Below are 19,679 nucleotides of genomic sequence, written 5' to 3'. Positions count from 1 at the left end.
AAATGTGGCCCTATTCCCTACCTAAAGTTCAGAACTCTGTGTAGGAGTTGGTCTGCAGTAGTTTCAGGCAGCAGACCTCACTTTCAGCAGCAAAAGAAGCCTCATGGTACATATTGATACCAATGACATAGGCAGGAGAGAGATGGGGGTCCTGTGCAGTAGGCTTCGGGAGTTAGGAAGGGGGCTGAAGAGCAGACCCTCCAGGGTAGTAATCTCCAGATCACTCCTGGTGCCACAAGCTACTGATTGTCAGAACAGGAAGATAGTGCAGATGAATGAGTGGCTGAGGAGTTGGTGTAGGGGGCAGGGTTTCAAGTTCTTGGATCATTGGAATCTTTTCTGGGGAAGGAGTGACCTGTACAAGTGGGACAGGTTGGACCTGAACTGGAGGCAAACCAATATCCTGGGGGGGGGTGTTGCTAATGCTATTGGGGAGAGTTTAAACTGGATTTGCAGTGGGGTGGGAACCAAAGTGAAAAGGCAGAGGATGGGGAGTTTGGCGCACAAGTAGAGACAGCTTGTAGGAAGTCTGTGAGGATGGACAGGCAGATGATCAAGCAAAGATGCACTCAGCTGGATAGTTGAAATGTGTTTATTTTAAAGCAAAAAATATCATAAACAAGGTGGATGAACTTAGAGTGTGGACCAATACATGGAACTATCATGTTGTGGCCATTACAGAGACTTGGATGTCTCAGGGGCAGGAGTGGCTGCTGAGTGAGCCGGGCTTTAGATGTTTCAAAAAGGACAGGAGGAGGGAAGCAAAAGATGTGGGGTCGAGGTATTGTTAATCAGGGATAGGATCACGGCTGCAGAAGAGGAAACAAGTCATGGAGGGATTGCCAACTGAATCAGTGTGTGTGGAAGTCAGAAACAGGAATGGGGCAATAACTCTACTGGGTGTTCTTTTTATAGACCCCCCAATAGTAACAGAGACATCGAGGAGCAGAGGGAGGTAGATTCTGGAATGGTGCAATAATAACGGGGTTGTTGTAATGGGTGATTTTAACTTACCTAATTTTGACTGACATCTCCTTAGAGCAAGGGGTTGAGATAGAGTGGAGTTTGTTAGGTGCGTTCAGAAAGGTTTCCTGACACAATATGTAGATAAGCCAACTACAGGAGAGGCTGTACTTGATCTGGTATTGGGAATTGAACCTGGTCAGGTGTCAGATCTTTCAGTGAGACAGTATTTTGGAGGTAATGATCACGTTTATCTCCTTTACCATAGTGCTGGAAGAGGGATAGGAGCAGACAATTTGGAAAAGTGTTTAACTGGGGTAGGGGGGAATATGGTGCTATTAGGCAGAAACTTGGGAGCAGATGTTCTCAGGGAAATGCATGGCTGAAATGTGGCAAATGTTTGGGGAACATTTGCATGACGTTCTGCATAGGTATGTTCCATTGAGGCAGGAAAAGGATGGTAGGGTAAAAGAACCATGGTGTACCAAGGATGTAGAAAATCTAGTTAAGAAGAAAAGAAAAGCTGATGAAAGGTTCAAGAAACTAGGTACTGTTGGAACTCTAGAGAATTACAAGGTTGCAGGAAGGAGCTTAAGAATGAAATTAGGAGAGCCAGAAGGGGCCATGAGAAAGCATTGGTGAGCAGGATGAAGGAAAACCCCAAGGCATTCTATGAGTACATGAAGAAGAAGAGGATGAGCCATGTGAGAATAACATCAACCAGGTGCGATAGTGGAAATGTGTGCGTGGAGTCGGAGGAGCTAGTGGAGGTACTTAATGAATACTTTGCTTCAGTATTCACCAGGGAGAAGGACCTTGGCAATTGTGGGGATGACTTACAGTGGACTGAAACACGTGAGCATATAGACATTAAGAAAGAGGAATTGTTGGAGCTTTCAAAAAGCATTGTTAGATAAATCGCCAGGTCCAGATGAGATATGCCCCAGGCTATGTGGGAAGTGAGATGGGAGATTGCTGAGCCTCTAGCGACGATATTTGCATCATCAATAGGGATGGGAGAAGTAGCAGAGGACTGGAGGGTTACAAATGTTGCTCCCTTGTTCAAGAAAGGAGTAAAGATAACCTAGGAAATTATAGACCAGAGAGTCTAACTTCAATGATGGGCAAGTTGTTGGAGAAGATCCTGAGCAGCAGGATTTATGAGCATTTGGACAGACATATCTAATTAGGGGTAGGCAGCATGGCTTTGCCAAGGGCAGGTTGTTCCTTACGAGCCTGATTGAATTCTTTGAGGGTGTAACAAAACACATTGATGGAGGTAGAGCAGTGGATGTAGATTATATGGATTTCAGTAAAGCATTTCATAAGGTTCCTCATGCAAGGCTCATTCAGAAAGTAAGGAGGCATGGGGTCCAAGGAGACCTTGCTTTGTGGATTCAGAACTGGCTTGCCCACAGAAGGCAAAGAGTGGTTGTAGATAGTTCGTATTCTCCACATATCTCCACATTTCTTCATATCTGGGACCCCTCCTTCTTGTGATTTTTATAAATAAACTGGGTGAAGAAGTAGAACAGTGGGTTAGTATGTTTGCTGATGACACAAAGGTTGGGTAGTCTGGAGGGGTGTCAGAGGTTACAGTGGGACATCGACAGGATGCAGAACTAGGCTGAGGAGAGATGGAATTCAACCCAGGTAAGTATAAAGTGGTTCATTTTGGTATGTCAGATTTGAAGACAGAATGTAATATTGATGGTAAGACTCTTGGCAGTGTGGAGGATCAGAGAGATTTTGGGGTCTGTGTCCATAGGATACTCAAAGCTGCTGTGCAGGTTGACGGTGTTCTTAAGAAGGCATGTGGTGTGATGGCCTTCAACAACCATGGGATTGAGTTCAAGAGCCATGAGGTGATGTTACAGTTATATAAGACTTTAGTTAGACCTCACTTGGAATACTGTGTTCAGTTCTGGTCACTTTACTACTGGTGGCGCAGTGGCATCAGCGCCGGACTTCGGAGCGAAGGCTCCCGAGTTCGAATCTAAGTCGGGCCACCCCGCCGAGCACGCTTTCCATCCGTGCCGGGTTGGGCGTCGAGCTAGCCACTCAGCCTCATAAAAAACAAGAGTCGCGTCAGGGACGTTCATATCATGACCCGGTTAATCCAAAAGGAGACCAATCCTGAGACCACACGCCAGACAAGAATGGCTGATTGTCTGGTGCGACACCCTAGGTGGACTTCACTACAGCAGGAAGGATGTGGATACTATAGAGAGAGTGCAGAGGAGATTTACAAGGATGTTGCCTGGATTGGGGAGTGTGCCTTATGAGAATAGGTTGAGTGAACTTGGCTTTTTCTCCTTGGAGCAACCGAGGATGAGAGGTGACCTGATAGAGGTGTACAAGATGCGAAAGGCATTGATCATATGGATAGCCAGAGGCTTTTTCCCAGGGCTGAAATGGTTAACATGATGGGAATAATTTTAAGGTGCTTGGAAGTAGGTACAGGGGGGACGTCAGAGGTAAATTTTTCAGACAGAGAGTGGTGGGTGCGTGGAATTGGCTGCCAGCGAAGGTGATAGAGGTGGATACAATATGGTCTTTTAAGAGACTCTTAGATAGGTACATGGCTTAGAAAAATAGAGGTCTCTGCAGTAGAGAAATTCTAGGCAGCTTCTAGAGTGGGTTCCATGGTTGGCACAACATTGTGGGCAGAAGGGCCTGTAATGTGCTATAGTTTACTATGTTCTATGTGCTAACTGAATAAGTTTCTGTTAAAGGAAATAATGTTATGTCATCAACATTTCTATGCCAGTGCGGGAGTGAATAAGCTATTCTTATTTGACTCAGTTCCAGATTCATTTCAATCTGTGTACAGCATGATGGGAGCCAAACTTGTTTTGACTTCCCTCTAGGGTTTCCTTTACCCCTGCTGCTAATGGTGATGAGAGACCAAGACCAAAATTCTGTCAATGATAGCAAGCACTTGGTGAAGATGCCAATAAGAGGCTCAAGCCGAGAATTGCGTTGTCTAGAGCGGCAAACCAAAACCCAATAACATGTTGAATCAGCTCTGTCAGACCAACCTCAGGGCATCAGATGACAGCCAAGTGCCAAATACATCCGTCCACAGCTGGCAGAATCACTGTTTAAATGAAGGTTAGTTTCTCCTAATTCAGTTCTCTCCATCTGTTGACTTTATGATAAAAATAGAGAGATTAGGTTACAGTCAGATCAGCCACGGTCTAATTAAATGACAAATCTATTCCTACCCCTAATTTGTATGTTAGTGTCAAATGTATCTAGATTGCATTTATACTGCTAAAAGTGCCTTTGAGATAACTCAGATTACCAAATGCACAAACACATAGGGCATAGAACAGCACAGGGCTTTCGGCCCACGATGGTGCACCAACCTTTAACCCACTCCCAGGTCAATCTAACCTTTCCCTCCTACATAACCCATTATCCTCCATAAGCCGTCTAAGAGTGTTTAAATGTCTCCAGTGTATTTTCCTCTGCAGTGTGGTCCAGGCACCAACCATTCTCTGTGTGAAAAAAAACCTACCTCCGACCTCTCTGCTTTCTTTTCTTTTCAAATCTTATTATTATTATTATTATTATCCAAAATTAATACGAGTACATCGAAGTAAGCAATACTTACAATGTCTCAAGAAAAAAAACATTATTTTATCTCTGACATCTTTCCTAAACTTTCCTCCACTCACCACTCACCTTACACTGAACTCCATTACGACTGGGCATTGCTGCCTTGGTGAGAATGCGAAGTGATCAAAACAGTTCACTGTACTGCTGTACCGAGATAGCGATTGCCATGTTGACCTTTAAACCTAATCCATGATCAATCTAACCCTTTCCTCCTACATAGCCCATAACCCTCCATTCATCTTTCACTTATGCGCTTATCTAAAAGTCTCTTAAATGTCTTTAAAATGTCTGCTCCAGGCACCCACTACTCTCTGTGTAAACAAACTTACCTCTGACACCTCGCCCAAGCTCTCCCGCTATGCTACAATTATACAATACTCGACTCCCTCAGATTTTGCCCCACCCACAAATCCATCCTGAGCTCAGAGAATGCAATATAACGTCATTCTCCCCCACCCGCCAAATTCTGTCAATGCCTTTCATTGCAAATGCCTTCACTTTCATATCTTCCACTGTCACTTGAAACTGACCAATTGCTCACAGACAGGCCCTTTGCGGTTGTCCGGGTTTCACCAAAGAGCAACGCGGTTAATCCTCAACTCAAGGCTCTCCCCTCACCACCGGCGCGTTATGATGTTTTTTTCATTTATAAGATTAAGGATTAGCTTTGTTTGTCATAACTACATCGAAACACACAGTGAAATGCGTCGTTTGCGTCAACAGCCAACACAGTCCGAAGATGTGCTAGGGGCAGTCCGAGATCAAAGAGTCAAGATTCAAGAATCGGGATTGTTTAATGTCTTTTCCAGTCCACAAATGTAAAGGGGAACGAAATGATTGTTACTCCGGATCCGGTGCAACATATAAAAAACACAGTATGATAAAGAGCTCGACAATAAATATAGATACATAAAATAGCTCATAAACATAGATTGATTGTATGTACAGGAATGCGAATGTCTATACATTGGGTGACTGACATGAAATGATATAGTGGTGCTGGGGGGTTGTGGTGGAGTGGGACTGGTTTAATGTGCAAGTTAACAAAGTGCCTCAAATGTTTTATTAGGGAGGGTTAGCTCATCAGTACTGTGTGTACATCACGGCGGGTGTGGGGGGTGGGGGATGGAGGGTGGGGTAGAGAAGAGAGGGAAAGAGAGAGAGAGTTAGAAACGAACTCGGTTGACCTAGGTTGGACCCACCTCCAGTCCGGCTCTGGTGCGTTGCACTCAGCGCTGCCGGACCCAACAGCAGCCACTTGCAAAGTATTCGGCACCCACAGAACAGCTGGAATATGATCGCTCTCCTCTTATTAGGGGTCTTGCTGACCGCTTGGACGCAAGGTTCTAGGGTCGACCACGACTTTAACAGAGTATCCCTTCCGAAGCCTGTAAGTTTAATGCCAGCCATATATGAAACAAATTTCGTTTATGGGATCTTTGCTCAGAAACTAATTAACATAGAGACTGCGTTAGAAGCTTGTCGCTTAATCCACACAGGAAAGAGAAAATGTATTAATCGCACATTAGTGGATTTTCCAAACTCTAAATTTGGGTGTTTTGTGGAATTCAAATTCAAAGTTCAAAGTAAGTTTATGATCAGGGAACGTATGCTACTTTGAAATTAATTTTCTTGTAGGCATCTACAGGCAACTTTTATTCATTTCATTCATTTTTAATTTACTATATAATAGTTGACTTAAGAAATTGTTTTGAGAACTAAATAACCGAATGAAACTGACGGTGATAAAATGGTTACTTGAAAACAGAAGTCTCTTTTTTTCCCCTCCTTCAGGAATCTCAGCGTCCCGCGAGGCAGACAGTTGTTCAGCAGAGACTGGTAAATTGTTTTATTTTAATTTTCTGGACCGTGTTTTTTTTAACAATAACAAAAGTGCGCGGGAAGTTACGACTCAGATCTCAATGTTAGGGCACCTTGCAGGTACAGCTTTAAATTCCGCCGCTCCTGAGGGTTCATTGCCCATTGCTGATCGCTGATGGAACTCATCAGCGCTGTAAATCAGACATTAGCTACTTTCTCTTTGTCGTGAAAAACTCCATTTAAAAGCCTCGTTATCTCCTTGTAAATCCCAGCACTATCTCGTGCATAGCCCTGAAAGGGAGTGAGAGTAATCCATTTTAAAAAACACTTTGCATGTACTGTACTATATATCATGCAGAAGTGAGTGTAATTGCTATTGCTTATGAGAAAGTGTTTGGGAAACTGAAAGGTCTGAAGGTAGATAAGTCACCTGGACCAGGTGGACTACACCCCAGTGTTCTTGAGGTGGCTGAAGAAATTGCGGAGGCATTAGTAATGGTCTTCAAGAATCACTGGATTCTGGTTTCATTCTGGAAGACTGGAAAGTTGCAAATGTCACTCCACTTTTTAAGAAGAGAGGCAGGCAGGCAGAAGAAAGGAACTTATAGGCCAGTTAGCCTGACTTCAGCGTTTGGGAAGGCGTTGGAGCCCATTATTAGGGACGAGGGTTTAGAGTACTTGGAGGCACATGATTAAAATAGGCTAAAGTCAGCATGGTTTCCTTAAGGAAAAATCTTGCCTGACAAACCTTTTGGAACTCTTTGAGGAAATAACAGGTAGGGTAGAGAAAGGAGAACCAGTAGTTGTTGTTCACTTGGATTTTCGGAAGGCCTTTGACAAGGTGCTGCATATGAAGCAGCTAAAAAACATAAGAGCCTATGGTATTACAGGAAAGATATCATATGGATAGAAAATTGGCTGACTGGCAAGAGGCAAAGTGTGGCATAGCCTAATAATTGAGGGGCATCTCTTTAGAATAGAGATGAGGAGGAATTTCTTTAGCCACACAGTGATGAATCTGTGGAATTCTTTGCCTCAGATGGCTTTAGAGACCAAGCTATTGGATATATTTAAAGCAGAATTTGATAGGTTCTTGATTAGTATAGGTGTTAAAGGTTTTGGGGAGAAGGCAAGAGAACTGAGATTCAGAGGCATAATTGATCAGCCATGATGGAATAGTGGAGCAGACTCAATGGGCCAAATGGCCTAATTCTGCTCCTATGTCTAATGGTCTTTTTCTTTGTTGTCCAAATCCCCACTTAGAGCTTCGCTATCTCTTTGTAAAACCCAGCACTATCTGGTGCACAGTCCTGATAAGAAGAGAGACCAATGCATCTCTTCTTCTTCTTCTATTTCCGGCAGCTTAGATACAACTAAGTGTATTACTGCCCTCCGCAGGACATATAATTAACTAGCAAACTTCAATGAACTCAAGTTCTTGAATATAACACCTAGTCTCACGTATAAACTGAATAATAAACTCTTCAAACAGATGTTGATTCTCTTGATGGCCAAACAAAGACTTAATAGAAAACCAAAATAAATTTAAGCCAGATGGCCTCTTGAACAACATGCTTCTTTCAATTTTGTATCGATTACAGCTCAGCAAAACATGCTGGACTGTCTCTGGACTACCACAGTCACATAATCCAGTAGGATGTTTTCCTATTATCTTTAAATAATAGTTTAGCCCACAATGCCCCAACCTAAATCTTGTTAATTTCACCATATCTCTACGATTTAAAAGGTAACAGTCTGAGACCTTTTTAACTAGTGGGTGACTAGAAAAATAATGCCTGCCCTTTAATTCATTTTTCCAATCCTCCTGCCACTTCTTCTCTATACCTTTTTTAATCCTACTTCTCAATTCTGCTCTGCCTAGGGGAACTCTAATTCCTACTTGCCTGCTCTGTAAGGAAGACTTTGCAATGCCATCCACAATTTCATTTCCCTCCACCCCAGCGTGCCCAGGTATCCATGAAAATCTAATTGCACAACCCATCTTCCCTACTCTAAACAATACTAAGAGAATCTCAATAACTATGTCAGGATGAGCTTTTGACTTACTCCCTTTTATAGCCTCTAAGGCAGCAGCAGAATCTGAGCAGATGATAACCCTACATGGTCAAGAGTCTCCTGTCCACCATAAGGCCCAGAGGATTGCTAATAATTCTGTTGCAAAGACAGAAACACCATCTGAAACCCGGTGACCAACCTTAACTCCAAGTTGAGACAAATCCCAAATCCTGCCCTACTGCTTTCTGGGTCTACTGAGCCATCAGTAAAACTCTTCAGATAAGATCCCCATTTATTATTTAAATATTCATTTGTGATCAACGCTGATGAAATTGCTCTGCTTCCTTGAAGTTGAAAAAGGAGGAATAGGTCTACTTCTGGTTCTGGCAAGAGCCAAAAAGGGACGGGTGGCAAGCAAATTTGGTCAACTATGCTTCCTCAGTCAGTTTCAATTTCACAGTCCAGTTATTAACCAAATCTAAAAATGGATATCTTTTAATTTTACTTTGGTGCTCCGACTTCCCCTGCAAAAGACACTTTGGTGGACAGCTATGATTGAAGCCATTTAGTTTTGCCCAAAACTGCAGGCCCAACTGAATTCATCTTAAATGTAGAGGCACTTCTCCCATCTCCACACATAATGCCGGGATTCCAATGCATCTCTAGAAACACTTTGCATTTATATATAAACAATTCTGGTTAATTGGTTCATCAGTTAATCAGGGCAGCTGCTTGTTTGGAATAACTCTTAAAGAACAAAAACTAATCAAAAAATAACTGGGATTCCCTTTGTTTATTTGGGACATTATGCCGCTTAATTGGGACAGGAAAAAGTTTTTAACTAGTGTCAGTCATGTGAACTTGTGTGGCCTTTAGGCACTACACCATACTTGGAAGCGAAAACTTTTTAAATAGTGTCAATAGCATCATAGTGTTCGTGTTAAAAAAAGCTGTGATTTTTGCCGCTGATAATTGGCGAGAAAGAAATAAGCAGTAAGAAAATTTAGAACTGTTTTGCTATCTGTATTTTTAAGCATTCAGGATTGAAGAAGCCAGAAATGGCCAGGAGTGAAAATTAAATGATTTCACTAATTCAACAAGTTAGGAACTACAAAGAATTTGAAGGTATCAACAGTCTTTGTGAATGTTACAATGAAAACGAAGGTTTGGAGGATGCAGTCATTGAAAGTATTGTATGAAGTCTGCATTATTTACATTAGGTATCTGTGCTGATTTTGTTAATTTACGATCAATCAAAATAACACGGCAGTGTGTTGGTTGGCTGTCGTATCTGACTATGACAGTGAAACCATGCAGGAGAGTTTTTAAAGCAGAAAACCCGTGGTGCTGGGACACTTCCACTCTCGACCTTGGAAGTCTGGGTCCAGTGGTATGAACAGTTATCACAAACTAGGGTCTTCCTGGATAACTATGACTTCTTCTGTGCCTTATCATACCTCTGCTCTCTGCGAAGCTTTGCAGAACCGCCTTCTTGGCCATTGAATCTCACTGTTGATTTCATCCACTTAGTCTGCCGGAGCTGACTTCACATGCTAGGATAGGCACGTCACTATTTCACTGGGGCATGAGGTCTGCTGGCTACCCTCAGCCGATTTAGCCCGCCTGTCGAAGTGGTGTACCGGGGTGTAGCCGCTGTTGCATGCAAACAGCTACTTAGAGCCATGGGTGAGAGCTGTGTTTCTGGTGGGGATCAAAATAGAGCTAATTGCCCCAGAACTGACACAACAAGCCAGAGGTACTACCCCTCCCTGGACACCCCATACATGTCAGTATACACCAGATGAACTCCTCTGTTGATAACAAATATACACTGTTTTTTAGTACTATAGTAGCATTGGTAGTGTTCTAATTTGTACTTTAAATACATACTTTATCTTCTGGTTTATCTTTTTATCATTATACCTTTTTAACTATTTCCATTAAACTTCACCTGGGGCAGCTGCTTAATTGGGCCAAAATGCACTGACCCTGATGTGTCCCAATTAACTGGAATCCACTGTATATACGTGATTGTTGACTTACGGAAGGAGGAGGGTGAACGTGCGCTGATCTAAATTGATGGACTGGTGGTGGACAGGGTTAGCAGCAATTAAATTCCTGGATATTAACATATTAGATGACCTGCCCTAAGCAGAGCACATAGATGTAATCATGTGGAAGGCATACCAACATCGTTACTTTCTTAGGAGGTTAAGGAGAGTTGGCTTATCACTGAACTCTTCTGCAGATGTACATTTGAATGTGTCCTGTCTGGTTGTATCATTGTATATCAATTTGAATGCAGTGCAACATAAGAAAGTGCCGACAGTAGTGGACTCAGCTGAATATATCATGGGTATAAGCCCTTTGACCCATAATGTGGATCTGACCTTCTAACCTACTCCAAAATCAATCTAACCCTTCCCTCCCACATAGAACTCCACCTTCTTTCATGCATGTGCTTATCTAAGAGTCTCTTAAATGTCCTGAATGTTTCAGCCTCTACCACCACCCCTGACAGTGCATTGTGTGACTTACCACTCTCTGTGTATAAAACTTGTCACCGATGTCCCCCACTGGATTTTCCTCCAATCACCTTAAATGAATGTCCTCATGTATTACCTGTTTCTGCTCCAGGTAAATGTCTGTGGCTACCCACTATGCCTCTTATCATCCTATATGCCTCTATCAAGTCACTTCTCATCCTCCTTCACTCCAAAGAGAAAAACCATACCTCGTTCAACCTATTCTCCTAAGACATGTTCTCGAATCCAGGGAGCATCCTGATGAACCTCCTCTGCATTCTCTCTAAAGCTTCCACATCCTTCCTACAAAGAGGAGACCAGAAATGAGCACAGTACTCCAGGTGGAGGAATCATCAGGATTATATTGAATGTGGGCAGGTTTGAGGAGCCAAGTGGCCTGATCCCGCTCCTATTTTCTTGGGTCATTACTCCTTCAACAAACTCCACTCTGTGGAGAATGTTGCAGCGACTTTTGATGTCCTCTCACTGTGGTGTATCAGGATCCTAACTCTTCTCTCTTTTGATGTTCCCTTCCTTTCTTGCAGGCCAGTAAACCCCACATGACAGATTTCATCGTGAAGTCCACCATCTTTTCTCGCTATGCCTTCACAGCCGTTTCCTGCACCATGGTTAATCGGGCTTTTAGAGCCAAGGATGCTGTTTTCCAGATGCAGTTTCCAGCTGCCGCCTTCATTTCCAACTTTACAATGTGGGTATTTATCGGACTCACTTTCTTCCATGTTGGAGTTTCAATGGTTTATGATAACTTGCAGCAGACTGATTAGAGATCCGGATCTTACAGGAATCAAAGGATGTGTGATAGTGCAGGAAAATGGTGCTGAGGTGGAAGCTTGTCCAGGAACTTATTCACTGATGGAGCAAGGTGAAGGGACAAGTGGTTTACTTCCACACCTGTTTCTTGTACTATGCCATTCTTCAATGATCAATGAATAGGAATAATTGGAATTATTGCATGGACAAACGTGTTGTTTTCTCTGGAGCATCAGAGGCTGAGGGGAGATCTGATAAAAAATTATAAAATTTTGAGAGGCAATGATAGAGTGGACAGCCAGAATCAAATTCTACCCTGATGTTTGTAGGGTAGACATATAGGACCCTGGTCAGATCCCACTTAGAGTACTATACTCAGTTCTGGTCGCCTCACTACAGGAAGGATGTGGAAGTCATAGAAAGAGTGCAGAGGAGATTTACAAAGAAGTTGCCTGGATTGGGGAGCATGCCTTATGAAAATAGGTTGAGTGAACTCGGCCTTTTCTCCTTGGAGTGACGGAGGATGAGAGGTGACCTGAAAGAGGTGTATAAGATGATGAGAGGCATCGATCATGTGGATTGTCAGAGGCTTTTTCCCAGGGTTGAAATGGTTGCCACAAGAGGATACAGGTTTAAGGTGCTAGGGAGTAGGTACAGAGGAGATGTCGGGGTAAGTTTTTTATGCAGAGAGTGGTGAGTGCATGGAATGGGCTGCTGGCAACGGTGGTAGAGGCGGATACAATAGGGTCTTTTAAGAGACTTTTGGATTGGTACATGGAGCTTAGAAAAATAGCGGGCTATAGGTAAGCCTAGTAATTTCTAAGGCAGGGACATGTTCGGCACAACTTTGTAGGCCGAAGGGCCTGTATTGTGCTGTAGGTTTTCTATGTTTCTATGTTTCTGTACCAAACTTTAAAGGATGTACACTTAAGATGAGAAGGGGATGTTTAAAGGAGATATGCGGGGCAAATTTTTATACAGTGATGTGAGGAATGGGCTGTCAGGAATCGTGGTAAGATTGCTGCCATCTTCACTCCGGTAAGATAGCAGTGCGCTCGGATGCTGTGGCCTCTTAGGGGCCAACCAAAAGTGTTTTTGTCTTTATTAAATCTTCTTTTTACAATCACAAGACAATGCTCAACTTTAAGAACTTAGGGTACTGCAGGGCTACCTCATCAGTGAGCTGGATGGTGCAGACCATGTTGCTGCCTGTTACAGGCCATTGTAACAATGCGTGATTGTCTTGGATGTTTCTCTTGCGATTGCAAGACGCTGTTGGACATTAATGATGACCCTTGCGCGTGGGCGTGGCAGTTGGCGGGGGAGCTGCGTTACCTCAGTTGTAGCGAGGACAAGGTATCAAGGTGCAGTCTTGCCTGTTGCTACAGCCCAGGAGAGGAGACACAGGAGTCGTCATAGTACGGTTTGGGGTTCGGCCTCTGCCATTGGTGCTGCCCTCTAGTGTTTGATTGGTGGAATGACAAGCTGGATTGCATGTGTGCGTGTGTGCATTCGTCTGCGTACTGCCCGGAACTGCTTTTTCTTGCTGATGGCACACATGCACTATCAATTTGTGGGATATGTCACTCAGGAACTTTGACTATAGAAATATTTTTGCATGACTGTTTGCTTGCTATCTTGTATGTGCTGTGTTGTGCTGTGTATAGTTTACCGCTAGGCCCTGCAGGAAAACTGTTTCATTTGCTTTATTCACGTATGATTGAATGATAATTAAATACCACTTCAAGATGGCACTGCTGAAGTTCAGTGACTATTTGGTGGTGGAAAATGAAACAAAGAAAGAGAAGTTGAGCGGAATTACCTGTAGGACCGGGAATTTTTGCAGAGTGGCTGCGGTGTCAGAGAGTCAGGATGTCCCAGCTGGAGTTGCTCAAGTGAACTCGGAGGCAACTTGATGCAGTGGAGCCAAGGCGAGGCGAAGTCAAGAAAAGGTCTGAGGCTTGATCGATTTAAGAACCGGGCTGAATTGGAACGGTGGGTGATGGCCGAATCAAAGCGTCAAAGCCTGAGTCCGACCTGAGGTATGGATGATTTAAGCTCCAGGCCGGATTGAAATGGTCAGGGTGTCAGGGTCAGAGGTGAGGGATGGTCCAGAATGGCTCACTGCTCTACGGGGTTTGATTGTCCCTGTGCAGGACGGAGGCCGTGGCCTGTAACTGGTGAACTTCTGGATCAGCTGCCTCGCATTATGAACTTCAGTTCTGAATCTTGTTTGCTTGCTTTCATCGTTTGCACAATTTTTCCCCTCCCTCTGCACACCGGGTGTTTGACGGTCTTCTTTTGTTTTTAATGGATTCAATTAAGTTTCTTTGTTTCTGTGTAAGGAGACGAATCTCGAGGTTGTATAAAGTATACATACCTTGATAATAAATGCACTTTGGACTTTGACTTTCGTGGAAGTAGCTATGATAATGGTGTACAGGAGGCTTTCAGACAGACGTGTACTGTATATGCAGGGACTAGAGGAACGTGGACCATACACACTCAAGAGTGAGTGGGTTTGGTTCAGCATTATTGTCAGCACAGAGATTGTGGGCTGAAGGGCCTGCTCCTGTGCTGGATTATCCTGTGTACTAATATAGAACAGAAAGCATGAATATTAGAGACAGGAAAAGGATTCAGCCCCTTAATCCTGCTTTATATTTCTGAAGATCATGGCAGATCCCCTAAGTGGAAGTCACAGGCCAGTTGGATTACTACCAGCCATGGAGATTGGGGAACTGCTTCGTCGAGCACCTCCGCTCCGTCCACCACAACAGATAGGATCTTCTAGTAGCCACCCACTTCAACTCTGCTTCCCATTCCCATTCGGATATGTCCATACATGGCCTCCTTTACTGCCACGATGAGGCTAAATTCATGTTGGAGGAGCAACACCTCATATACCATCTAGGTTGTCTCCAGCCCCTTGGTATGACCGTAGAATTCTCCAGCTTCCGGTAATTCCCTCCCCCTCCCTTCCCCCAATCCAGTTTCACTCTGCCCCCTCCCCCAGCTGCCTATCACCTCCCTCATGGCTCCACCTCCTTCTACTACCCATTTTGCCTCCCCCTATTCCTTCTTCACCTTTCCTGCCTATCCGCTCCCTGCCTCCCCTCCCCCACCCCTTTATCTTTCCCCTTACTGGTTTTTCACCTGGAACCTACCAGCCTTCTCCTTCCCACCCTCCCCCCCACCTTCTTTATAGGGCCTCTGCCCCTTTCCTCTTCAGTCCTGACAAAGGGTTCTGGCCCGAAACGTTGACTGATCATTTCCACGGATGCTGCCTGACCTGCTGAGTTCCTCTAGCGTGTTGTGAGTGTTGCTTTGATCCCAACATCTGCAGTGTATTTTGTGTTAGCGATAGCAGAGAAACAAGCCTTTCAGCCCAACTGGTCCATACTGACCAAGCTTCTCATCTGTTAGTCCCACTTGCCCATAGAGGAAAACATTAGAAGTTATTATTAATGCCATCATACGGAACATAGAACTAGCTGTACTGTACAGGCCCTTCAGCCCATGATGTTGAGTGATCTTTCAACATACTCTAATGCTTCTCCCCCACATAGTCCTCCATACTTCTTTCTTAAATGTCCTTAATGTATCGGCCTCTACCAGCACCCCCAACAGTAGGTTCCATGCACTCACCACTCTCTGTGTAAAACCCACCTCTGACAATTCCCACGTTCCCCCCCCCCCCACGCCCCCTCCTATACTTTCCTACAATCACCTTAAAATGATGCCCTCTTGTAATGACCCCGGAAAAAGGTGCTGGCTGTCCAGTCTATCAATGCCTTTTATCATCTTGTACACCTCTGTCAAGTCACCTCTCATCCTCCTTTGCTCCAAAGAGAAAAGCTCGAGCTCACTTATCCTTTCCTCTTCAAAATTTTAAAATCTCAAGGCATTTGGGCACTTCTATGGTCTGCTGAAAAGGAAACTATACCTGATCATCAGGGTTAGCCAGAACAGAAACTGGCCCTTCATTTGCACTAACCCTTCTCTAATCCCATTTTATCCTTCCCACATTTACACTGACCCCCCCCCCCCCCCCCAGCTTCTCCACTCACCTGCACAGAGGAGCAATTTACAGTGGCTAATCAACCCACCAACTCTCACGTCTTTGGGATGTGGGAGGAACTGGAGGGAGGACCATGTTGCCGGAGGGAGAATGTGTAAACTGCACACTCGTAGTTTTGTTGCTCACTGTGTTCTGGTTGTCCTGCTGAGCATTATGAGCATGCTGTTTTGGTGCTGGAATGTGTGGTGCCATTTGCAGACTGTTCCCAGCACATCCTGAGCTCATTGGTTTATTAACTTCAAAGTTCAAAGTAAAATATAGTATCAGAGTTCATACATGTCACCACATACAACCCTGAGATTCTTTTTCTGCAGGCATACTTAGCAAAATGATAACTGTAAGCAGGACCTGTAAACTGTAAACGTCAGGCACTGTAAATTGTAAACAAACTGCGCAAATGCAGATGATGATCTGATCCTCCGTTGATTTCTGGCTCATGAACCTCTGGTTTCTCTCTTTGTCACATGTACTGAGATAGGGCGAAAATCTCTGTTTGCTGGCCATCTGGTTCGATCAGTCCACACGTAGGTATATTGAGGGAGTATGGTGTGTTCGTCCATCATCAACGCATCGACGTCAATGAGGACCTCGACACTATTATGATGGTGTCCAGACTAGCGCATGATTTGGATTTAAGCGAGGGAGAGTTGCGCAGTGTTAGCCTCACTCTCTCTTCCCAATTCCCATCTGGATCCAGTGGCAAGACAGCGTCGAGACGGCTGGAGATGGGACTAGGCGCAGTGGATGACCAGGGCATCTTCTGTGTCTTGTCCTGCTGTACACGTTCCACGACGCTTGCAGAGACCGTCTTCTTGACCGTTGGACCTTCCATTGGTCCCGTCCGCTCAATCCACCGGAGTCTGTCTAGTCTGAAGGAGTATAAAAGAGAGCCAAAACAGAATAAAGAATATAACATTGCAATTACAGAGAAGGTGCAGTGCGGTAGACAAGATAACTGCAAGGACCATGCTGTCTGTTTTTGTGGAGTTTTTCTGTCACCACATGGGCTTCCCCTGGTGCTGTGATTTCCTCCCACATTCCCAAGATGTGATTGATTGTTGGTAGCTTAATCTGCCACCGTAATTTACCCCTGGGTATACTGTTATGTTTTGTAACTTCAAAACATCAAACAAATTCAAAAGAAACTCGGGAGTCTGAAATGTGGGTCTAACTTCATGTTTACTTTAAGCGAAGCAAGCATATATCACATGGTCGTGTCATGATGTATGCAATTCACGCATTTATATATATAAGACCCATAAAGAATTATTTAAACAAACAAGAACACTTAATCAAACAATACGTATACAAGATTACTCAAATATTAACTGAAGAAGTTTGACATGAGCCCCCAAATCCTCAAGACCTTCTACAGGGGCACCATTGAGAGCATCCTGACTGGCTGTATCACTGCCTGGTATGGGAACTGCACCAACCTTGATCGCTGGGCACTGTAGAGAGTGTAAGGACAGCCCAGCATATCTGTGGATGTGAACCTCCTTTCACTAAGGATATGTACAGAAGCAGGTGCATAAAGAAGGCCTGAAAGATCATTGGGGACACCAGTAATCCCAACATAGAACATAGAACATAGAAATCTACAGCATATTACATGTCACTCAGCCCACAATGTTGTGCCGAGAGACTGCCCAGATTTACCCAACTGCATAGCCCTCTGTTCTTCTAAGCTCTATGTACTTATCTAAGAGTCTCTTAAAGACCCTATTGTATCCGCTTCCACCACCGTCACTGGCTGTGCATTCCACACACCCACCAATCTCTGTGTGACAAACTTAACCCTGACATCCCCTCTGAACCTACTTCCAATCACCTTAAAACTATACCCCCTCGTGTTATTCTTTTCAGCCCTGGGAAAAAGCCTCTGGCCATCCACACATTCAATGCCTCTCATCATCTTATACACCTCTATCAGGTCACCCCTCATCCTCCGTCGCTCTGAGGAGGAAAAGTGAAGTTCACTCAACCTGTTCTCATAAGGCATGCTCCCCAATCCAGGCAACATGCTTGTAAATATCCTCTGCACTCTCTCCGTAGTATCTACATCCTTCCTGCTGTAGTGAAGTGACCAGAACTAGACACAGTACACCAAGTGGGGTCTAACTAAGGTCTTATATAACTGTAACATTACCTCACGGCTCTTGAACTCAGTCCCACAGTTGATGATTGCCAACACACCATACGCCTTCTTAACAACACTGCCAACCTGTGCAGCAGCTTTGAATGTCCTATGTCAAGTCACTTTTTATTGTCATTTTGACCATAACTGCTGATACAGTACACAGTAAAAATGAGACAACATTTTTCAGGACTATGGTGCTACAAGAAACAATACAAAAACTACACTGAACTACGTAAAACAACACAAAAACTACACTCGACTACAGACCTACCCAGGACTACATAAAGTGCACAAACAGTGCAGGCATTACAATAAATAATAAACAAGACAATAAGCATAGTAGAGGGCAGTAGGTTGGTGTCAATCCAGGCTCTGGGTATTGAGGAGTCTGATGGCTTGGGGGAAGAAACTGTTACATAGTCTGGTCGTGAGAGCCCGAATGCTTTGGTGCCTTTTGCCAGATGGCAGGTGGGAGAAGAGTTTGTATGAGGAGTGTGTGGGGTCCTTTATAATGCTGTTTGCTTTGCGGATGCAGCGTGTGGTGTAAATGTCTGTGATGGTGGGAAGAGAGACCCCGATGATCTTCTCAGCTGACCTCACTGTCCGCTGCAGGATCTTGCGAACCAAGATGGTGCAATTTCCGAACCAGGCAGTGATGTAGCTGCTCAGGATGCTCTCAATACAACCTCTGTAGAATGTGGTGAGGATGGGGGGTGGGAGATGGACTTTTCTCAGCCTTCACAGAAAGTAGAGACACTGCTGGGCTTTCTTTGCTAAGGAGCTGGTGTTGAGGGACCAGGTGAGATTCTCTGCCAGGTGAACACCAAGAAATTCGGTGCTGGACCCCAAGATCCATAGAAACATAAACTGTTTCAGCTGTTTCTATCTGGCAAATGGTACTGCAGCGTTAAATCCAACCCAGCAGGCTACAGGACAGCTTCTTTCTAAAACCATTAGACTTATAAATTCACATGTCTGTACATTGTGATGGAGTCATAACGCAAAGATTTTTACTCCCTCATGTTGTGTGACGGTTGTAGGATTTAAATAAATCCAAATTCAAATATTAAATACACAGCAAATATGTATCTAATAGACTCACTAGGAAGCTTTTGGGATGGTGGACAGATTAAAATGGTTTAATGTAGAATTTGTGTCAATTTGTTTGATGGTCGATATGAAGTTGGTGAGCTGAAGAGCCTATGTCTATGCTCTATGATTCTGACAAAGATGAATGGTAAATAAAACTTAATTTTGTCTTTCATTTACTTGGAAATACATTGGAAGGTTACAGAAGCCAACTTTTACTGGATTGATTGTCATAAAAGCCATCTTAAAAGTTTTTTCCCCTGGGGAATTAATCAGATCAACCATTCTAGTTAGTCCCTTCCGTCCCCTGTCTATCACCCATCACTGCATAGTAAACACTTTAAACCACTTTCTATAATGCTTTTTACATTGTAAATACATGCTGGTATTTCTTATGCACATTTAATTCTACATCTGTCCTTTAATCTCTAACTTTATGAGCCTTTTATACACTATATAATTCTTTGTTTTTGATAGTTGTTGAATGCTGTTGTTTTTATGTTACAGTTTGTACAAACATCCCACAGCAAAATTACTAATACATGTGAATGTATATGGTACATTAAATTGACCTTTGATCCTTGCTGATGAAAAATGACGCTAATACCCGAGTACTTTGTACAAGCTTCCTACACTTTCAAGTATTCTG

General features: G+C 43.8%; 1 protein-coding gene across 1 annotated transcript in view; it reads left to right on the top strand.

The window, feature by feature from the left end:
* Nucleotides 1-5,757: 5,757 nt before the first annotated feature.
* itih5 (inter-alpha-trypsin inhibitor heavy chain 5) overlaps nt 5,758-19,679 on the top strand; it is a 57,599-nt gene continuing 43,677 nt past the window's right edge. Inside the window, exons 1-3 of the mRNA XM_072240944.1 lie at nt 5,758-5,977; nt 6,382-6,426; nt 11,495-11,658. Of these exons, the coding sequence (XP_072097045.1) occupies nt 5,882-5,977; nt 6,382-6,426; nt 11,495-11,658 (305 nt within the window). The 5' untranslated portion in view covers nt 5,758-5,881. The remainder of the gene's footprint in view (nt 5,978-6,381; nt 6,427-11,494; nt 11,659-19,679) is intronic.

The sequence above is a fragment of the Mobula birostris genome, chromosome 23 (assembly GCF_030028105.1).
Source record: "Mobula birostris isolate sMobBir1 chromosome 23, sMobBir1.hap1, whole genome shotgun sequence".
NCBI classification, from domain to species: domain Eukaryota; kingdom Metazoa; phylum Chordata; class Chondrichthyes; order Myliobatiformes; family Myliobatidae; genus Mobula; species Mobula birostris.
The sequence above is the reverse complement of the archived record's forward strand: the minus strand, read 5'-3'. Positions and strand labels throughout refer to the sequence as shown.